The 8,273-nt window shown below is 43.5% G+C and overlaps 1 protein-coding gene and 1 long non-coding RNA gene across 2 annotated transcripts in view; one reads left to right on the top strand and one right to left on the bottom strand.

The window, feature by feature from the left end:
• Positions 1 to 4,497, bottom strand: LOC146545549 (uncharacterized). Its single transcript, XR_014887982.1, has 3 exons — positions 4,366 to 4,497; positions 3,533 to 3,698; positions 1 to 1,545 (listed from the first exon to the last, which is right to left on the bottom strand). It is a non-coding gene; the product is annotated as an uncharacterized LOC146545549 (long non-coding RNA).
• A 38-nt stretch (positions 4,498 to 4,535) lies between these two features.
• Positions 4,536 to 8,273, top strand: part of HLCS (holocarboxylase synthetase) — a 116,118-nt gene continuing 112,380 nt past the window's right edge. The window contains exons 1-2 of the mRNA XM_003202932.5: positions 4,536 to 4,819; positions 7,913 to 8,065. Of these exons, the coding sequence (XP_003202980.2) occupies positions 4,589 to 4,819; positions 7,913 to 8,065 (384 nt within the window). The 5' untranslated portion in view covers positions 4,536 to 4,588. The remainder of the gene's footprint in view (positions 4,820 to 7,912; positions 8,066 to 8,273) is intronic.

Raw genomic sequence — 8,273 nt, 5'->3', positions numbered from 1 at the left:
CTCTCCTTTGAAGGCAGGTTGAGGGAGCTGGGCTTGTTTTGTCTGGAGAAGGATGCGGGGAGATCTCATTGTGGCCTTCCCAGTACTTGAAGGGAGCTTATAAACAGGAGGGAGACTGACTTTTTATATGGTCTGATAGTGATAGGACAAGGAGGAATGGCTTTAAACTAAAAGGGAAAATTTAAGTTAGATGTTAGGAGGAAATTCTTTCCCCAGCAGGCAGTGAGGTGCTGGCACAGCTGCCCAGAGAAGCTGTGGTGCCCCATCCCTGGAGGCGCTCAAGGCCAGGTTGGATGGGGCCCTGGGCAGCTGAGCTGGGGGGGGGCAGCCCTGCCCATGGTAGGGGTTGAGGTGGGTGGGCTTTGGGCTCCCCTCCAATTAAGCCCTATCACTACATTGCCTTATAAAATCCCTCTTTAGATTTCCTGTAGGCTTCCTTTGGGTACTGAAAGGAACAATTGTATCTTGAAATTTACTTAATTTCAATATGAGGAGCTGTATTTGGCAAAGGAAAGAAAATATTGATACTGTTACTTATCTCTTTTTCCCAGAAGCAGGGATTATTTTTCACATTTCTAATACTTCCTGAGAGTAGCTTTGGCAGATTTGATCTGATTTTAAGGGAATTAAGGATAGCGTATCAAGCGAGAAATGGAACATAAGATAATTATTGTGGTTTTTATCTTTGTGAGAAACTCACTTTACTCAGTTGTGTTTTTTTTTTTTTTTTTTTTTAATGAAAGCACATGTGCATTTGCAAGAATAAATAATATGCAGAATGAATTGGTACAGACAGGAAACAGGATAACTCTACAGCATTTACAGATATAAATATGAGCTGGTGTTAAACAACATATCATAACATTTGGAGCCATTAATAGTGTACAAAGCTCCTCAGAAATGAATTGAAAGTCATTCATGAAGCACATCAGAACTATTTTCATAATACTCATTTTAAAGTAAGGAAAAAAAGAGAAAGGAAAAAAAAAAAAAAAGGCTCCTTAACATTTATGTTACATGGCAGTGCAGGCTCCCTGTTCTGAGTCATATGGGAGAGCCTAGATGGACTTAACTCCTATAGACTGAAGCTGGTCTTTCTGTCCCATTTGGAAGGGGTTATTTCCTCCCCATCTGCAGGCAGAAATTTGAAATTTAGCTTATTCCCTTTATTCAGAGTTTACCTCATTTTCTTTGTAAACCATTTCATGTCTCTGTGCATCTGTTTTCTACATCTTGCAACATCTTTCTGTGAACTGTGCTCTGTGAAAGGGTAGATAGCAGCAGGACAAGGGGAAGTTGTTTTAAGTTGAGGGAGGGAAGATTTAGGTTGGACTTCAGAGGGAAGTTCTTTACTATGAGAGTGGTGAGGTGCTGGAACAGGCTGCCCAGACAGGCTGTGGATGCCCCATCCCTAGAGGTGTTCAAGGCCAGGTTGGATGGGGCCATGGGCAGCCTGGTCTAGTATTAAATGAGGTCTCTGCATGTGGCAGGGGGGTTGGAGATTCATGATCCTTGAGGTCCTTTCCAACCTGGGCCATTCTGATTCTGTGTGGAAAAAAAAGCAAGTGTTCCGTTAAGTCTGAGAGCTAATATTACACACTGTTCCTTTTCAAGGCTTCCTTCCACCCTCCTTTATGGCGAAACTGATTGACATGCTTATTTTAGGATATCTATTTTAGTAAATATCCTAGTGTGTACATGACCTTGATTTCATAACAATACAAAAATGTTTCCTAATATAAAATACTTAACATTTTAAACAGAGCTTTTCACGATTAAATCTAAGGTACACTATGATCAAAATCTGAATACCGACAGCAAAGTTATGGCTTGAAATTATCCTCACTGAGAATATTCCAACCTTTCACTGTCTTAAAATAGTGACTGCATGTATATTTTTCTGCTTTAGGTTCCCCTGCATAATGAAATTTTGACTCAGTTTTCTCGTGTGCCAGGAACCCAAACAAATAGAGAAATAAACAAAATCTAATTGACTGTATTCAGTGCTGTCATTGAATACAGCAAGATTAAACGAAGTATGTTGCTCATCGTGCAAAGGTTATATAAACAGTTGTGTTTTGCAGTGTGCTCTGAAGGTCAGCAAAGTGGGTGCTAGTGAACTATTACAGAGAAAGTGAATTCCAAGGCTAAGAGCTTTCTTTTGAGGCTGTGTATACTTTGCTTGTTTTCCTTCTTTTGATGTGCCTGTGTAAGTATTTTGACTTCCTCTGCAAGATAAAGCCACATAAAGAAACAGTATATAATGGAAAATTATGATCAGTAGAGATTTTGTTGCCCATGTCTATAGAATATATATAGGGAATATAGCAGCAGAGCCACCACGCTGATACTTTTTCAGCTTGAGATGAAGGGAAGAAGCTGTTTAAATTGTTTGATTATTCAACTGAAACTGTTAACTGTTTTAGACATGCCCTATGGAAATCAAAATTATGTCAGAGATTTCTGCCATTTTGGATGAGCTTTCAGTGTGGTTGTAGATTTAAAAAAAGAAAAAGGTTGTCACGGTACTATAGTTCTCATGGTGTTTTTGATTTTTTTTTTTCCCCTCCCATGCCAAAATGCACAGGTCAAGTGTGTTCCTTATTTATCTAAAATGCCACTATGATGTTAATAGCGACCCTTTTAGAACACTGATTTTAGAATAGCTATTTTAGTAAATTTCTGAGTGCATACCAGGCCTCGAGTTCAGAATAATAAAAAAGAATGTAGCTTTGTGTTCTGTTCAGGAAATGTTTGTTACATATCATCCAACCACATTCACATTGGTGCCATTTTTCTTCTAGCCTTTTGGCATTTTCTTCTCTTTTTCCCCTCTCTTTTCACTCATGCACTGAATACCCACTGGAATCAAGCTGATCATAGAATCATGGAACATCCTGAGTTGGAAGGGATTCATAAGATGCGACTCCAAATCCTGACTCCAAATATCAGCACGCAAAAATTATGTAATATGTCTCAGAGCGTTGTCCAGACACTTCTTTAACTCTGGCAAGTGCCATGCTCACAATCCTGGGCAGCCCGTTCCATGCCCACCGCCCTGTGGTGCAGCCCCTTTCCCTGACCCCCAGCTGCCCCTCCCCTGACACAGCTCCATGCCGTTCCCTCGGGCCCTGTCGCTGTCACACAGAGCAGAGCTCAGCGCTGCCCCTCCGTTCCCTGTGAGGAGCTGCAGCCGCCATCAGGCCTCCCCTCAGCTCCTCTGCTCTGGGCTGAGCACACCGAGGGGCCTCAGCTGCTCCTCATACATTTTTCTCTCTACATCCTTCACCATCTCAGTAACTTTCATGCCTGTGCTAGAGGAGCAGCAGATACCTTGTGTAAGTTGTTTTGGCTTCCTGTGTAGTGGCAAGCTGTGTCTGTAGCACACAACACATTGTATCATTTTATTCCCCAACACACTCTTCTTCATCAGTTCAATGACAGGCCCCTTGGGAGAGTGATTTTATGTTTCTCATTCGGTGACCTAGTCAAATCAGATGAAAACAAGTGTGTCATCTTGTTGCTGCTGTACCTTTTGGTGGCTGTCCTGTTGCACAGATGGGACCTGAGGTCCATCGCTCCACCTGCCATGTTTGTGACTGGGAGATGCTGATCCCAGAAGATGCAGCAGGCACTGAAATTAAGTCAGGTGGCAGAGTGGAGTCATTTCTGAGGAAAATGAGAATAATTCCTTGTTTCTGTATGGAAAAAAAAAAGTAACAGATACTTACACTTGGCTGATCTGCTAGCTGCACTATTGTATAACCCATCTCATGCAGCTGATGGGATAAGAAACAGATTTGTATAGCAGAAACACGAGCCTAGTCCTGAGATTTGCAGCCTTATCACAGATAGGAACATGACACATGCAGGGCTGCATAGCAGAGCTCATAAGCTGCAATGCTACACTGCTAAGCGGAATCATAGAATCACAGAATCTTTAGTTCTTTACTCAGAGAGTGGTGAGGTGCTGACACAGGCTGCCCAGAGAGGTTGCGGATGCCCCGTCCCTAGAGGTGTTCAAGGCCAGGTTGGATGGGGCCCTGGGCAGCCTGGTCTAGTATTAAATGGGGAGGTTGGATGGGGCCCTGCATGTGGCAGGGGGGTTGGAGATTCACGATCCTTGAGGTCCCTTCCAACCTGGGCCATTCTGTGATTCTTGAATCACAGAGTAGCTCGGGTCAGAAGAGATCTAAAGATAACCTTTTTTTTTTTTTAATTGATTTTTTTTCCTTGCCAAGTTGTTCCAAGCACAGTCTCGCATATTCTGTGGCATCAAACAACACTCCCACCCAATAGCACGCGCTAGCAGAGCGCGGAACGCCTCAGCCGGCCGCGAGGACAGACCGCTATAGTCTCATTCACCTCCTCCCGCCGCCGGCAACCAATCAGAGCGGACGATGGCAACCAATCAGATCGGCCGACGGCTCGCCCAGCCGGTTCGCTCCTTTCTCTCCGGCGGACGCGGCTCGGTGGAAGAGCAAGGCGGTCGGCGGGAGGGATCTAAGGCGGGGCGGGAGGCGGGGCGGAGGCTCCGCTCGGCGCTCGCCGGCCGCTGGAGGCGGGGCTGGGCGGGGGGACGCCCGCCATGCTGATCACGCTCTGCTACCTCTACCTATGGGCGCGCTGGGGGCCTTGCTCGGCCGAGCTCATCCGCCGTACCGTGCGCCGCCTCCACCGCTCCCGTTGCTCCTTCACCTTCTGCTGCTCCACCGGCCCTGCAGCGTCTCCGGCTTATCCGCCGCTCAGGCCGGCACCGCCCGAGGAGCGAGTCTGCCTCAGGATAGGAAACAAAGTCTTCTTCACGGACGAGACGCAGGTACGTGCGAGGGAGGGAGAAGCCAGGGACGGCGGCCTCCGCCGTTACCGTGATCTCGAAGGAGGGGCGAGTGTCCGCTCCCCGGGCTGTGCCGCGCTGTCCTCGCCCATCAGTGGCCGATCCTCGCCAGTACGGCTTTTATTATGGAAAACTGCCCGCTTCTCTGGACACAGAACGTTACCTCGGGTAAGGAAAATGTGATGCGAAAAACGCCATCGCGTTTGTACGGATGGGCAGCGGTGGAAGAGAAGCACACAGTACCTGGAGGAGTTCCGCTTAGTTTCAGTTTTACTTTAGGATACGGTAAGCTTGCTGCCAGCCTTGCAGGTTCAGAAATGGAACTCCTGGGGCACCGCTCCTCTCTGTGGGTCACCTGATTTATTTGAATTAAGATTGGGCTTATCTGTAACTAAATACCTGAGTAAGGCTGAGGGAAGGCATCATCTTGATCGCCCCCTTTTTTTTTTTTTTTTTTTTTGCCTATTTTCAGAATTGTTCATGTGCTTGTGGAAGTTATTTCAGTTATGACACTTTTTACATAAATGAGTATTAATAAATCATAGAATGGCTAGGGTTTGAAAAGGACCACAATGATCATCTAGTTTCGACCTCCTGCCATGGGCAGGGTCACCAACCACAATGTATTTATGATATGTGTTTTTGGCTAAAGCTTTTCCAGAAGCAGGAAAGCTGATTTTTGGGTGGCCCTGTGTGGAGCCTAGATTTGCACTTAATGACCCTTGTGGCTTCATTCCAACTCAAGATAATTCTATGAAGTTAAGCAGTCCGAAAGGAGGCTGGTTTCAGTGCAGTGCAAGCAAGGGTGCAAATGGAATGGATTCAAAAGTAGTTTCTCGCAATCCAATGATTGGACTATTTCTATATACTTAGAAGAGATGGTAGCAGCATCTCTCACAGGGCAGTTAAGCAGTTGCTAAGTCCTTGAAAACAAAAATCAAGTATTTTTTCCATTTCCTCAGAAAAGTTCTATGTAAATGGCAGAGTCCTGCGCTTTAGTGAACATAAAGAGCAGAGTTCTGTATAAACAGTGGAAAGTTCTGTGTAAATGTGAAATATGAAATCATATTTCAACAAGTCCATGCTTTCTTTGCTCCACTTCTGCTCATGTCTAAAATAGCTTCTCCCCAGTCCTTACTGCATACTAAACACATTTCTTTTTGTCCGCTATGCTCTAAATGCAGACTTCATAAGCTTGTCAGTTTCTGATTGTGTGAGTTAAGAAACTCTCAAGGGAATTGCATTTTGGCTTGATGTTTGACAAAGTCAATGCTCTTATTCACAGTGTATTTGTCTCTTAAAAAAAGCGCATTGGAAGTTATGATCTGTATTTGCTGGATTACCTGTGCAAAAGGCCTGCCATCCTACATCCTGTTCCTGTGACACATAAGGGTTCTGACTTAACTGTATTACAGACAGAGGCAGCACTGCTGTGGAATGCTGCATCATTCATTGAACACTGGAGAAAAAAAAAAGAAAAGATGACTGTCATGCTTTTGGCCTCTAGAAAGCTAGCTGAGCTACACACTGGTTTCTCAATAGCAACCTAACAAGTTTCTTTTTTCCCGCCTTTCCCCCCAGTTAATCAAACTGAACTTCTAAGGTAATACAAAGCTTCAATAGTTTGGCTCACTTTTCTGTGGAAGGTAGCAGTATTTATTTTTGCAGCTTCCATGCTCAGAAAAGCTGGTTGGATGACAAGCTAGCCAGATTGTCCTCTTGAAGTTCAGTTATAGAAAGAAGTCTTAATATACGGTGTTTTTATTTACATGTGGAATCATGTCTATGTGTAATATGTTCTCTGGAATTTTTCTCATGCTTCTATGTGGAGTTACCAAAGGAATACAAAGCATCTGTTTCTAGTATAGTGGTACTAAAATAGCTATTTCTTTTACTATTTACAACTTATAAAATATGGTGGGAAAAATAATGTCAATACAGTATTGTGCAATTAACAAATGTACAATTAGAAGAGTAGCATGGTTGGTATGGTATTTTACAGGTTTATAGTTATATCATGGTGAAGAGACAACAAAAAATGAAATGCTCACCCACATCCTCAGCTCACAGTATAAAACTCCACAAGGAGGAATCTCCAGAAGAGATCCTTCCCTAGTGGCAGTTAGCCCTTAAATGGGGTCTAGGAGAGATGCAGCCAGGCTCCACCCCTTCTGGTCACACAGGTGAATTGCCTTCACCTGTGCTCCCAGGGCTGACTCAGTGCTTGCCTCAGGTGATCAATCAGTGGTTCAGGCCATGACTCAACAGTTCCCATACACATATCTACATACTGTATTAATTTTTTGGAGGCTGTACACTTCCACAAAAATAAAACTATTTATACATAACAGGCTTTACAAAAGAATTCTTAGAACTATAAGTTAGCTATCCTGAATATTAGACACGTGTAATATACAGTCCTTGGGTCATTTGTGGCTCATAGCTGATGGATCTTTTGGCAGATGGGTGTAGAAACAGTGTGTACTACTTAGCTGTGGGACTATGTTTCCTGGAGAACTGTTACCTAACCCATCTGAATGCTAGCCAGATAATGGCACTGTGCTGACTGAGTGTGTGTGCTGTGTTATGACTGCCTTCTCGATCTCTACGAAAGCTCAAGCAGTGCTCTTCCACCATCAGGAACCAGCACTGAGATGGAAGAAGGAGTCAGGGCAGCCTGCAGTGTGAGTGAGAGAGGAGGACTGGATTGAATGAAACATACTGCCAATGGCAGAGTCCAGTGGCAAGTGGCCCAAGAAGGTCTCAGTGCCAATAGCACAGCTGTCTTCAGTGGCCTGCTCAACTGCATGCTTCTACTGTAAAGTTGAATGCTGGCATCTGAGTTGTCTTGAAAGCTGATCCATTTTTATAAGTGATCCATTTTTATTTTACTTTTAATATGTCCCTTCTTAATGGTTCAGGATGATTTCCCCTTTTTGCTTATGGGAAGTTCTCTTCCTTTGTGAAATTGTAGAGACTGTTCATGTAAAGCTGAAGAGTTAGATTTGATTTTGGTCTGGGGAAAATTCGAAAAAGAATTATTAAATCAGATGTTTCCTTTCCCGTTTCTTTCAGCTCCTCGATGATTTAAACAGATGGAGTCTACTTCTCATTTCTCCTTTTATTTATCCTGATAAGTTACTAGAAACGGAACATATTGCTTTTGTGACAGAAAGTGTTTCAGCTCAGGCAGATAACTTGCAGAAATTACCTGTGTCTTCAAAAGAGGTAAGCACTTCTCTTTGTTTCGTGTAAAGAAAGTAGTAGTGCAAGGTCTAGCATCGATATGGACATAGAATTAAGCGTAACTCTAAAAGCTTGAAAGAATAAATCAATCACAGATTTTGTACATTTATAATGTTATTGGGAATAAAAATATAATCTAGTCATTAAACGATCTATTTTCTACTTCAAATAAATGTATCAACATTTGATA

This window comes from Meleagris gallopavo, chromosome 1, assembly GCF_905368555.1.
Source record: "Meleagris gallopavo chromosome 1, MGAL_WU_HG_1.1, whole genome shotgun sequence".
Lineage (NCBI taxonomy): Eukaryota > Metazoa > Chordata > Aves > Galliformes > Phasianidae > Meleagris > Meleagris gallopavo.
Note: the sequence above shows the minus strand (reverse complement) of the source record. Positions and strands in the feature narration are given on the sequence as shown.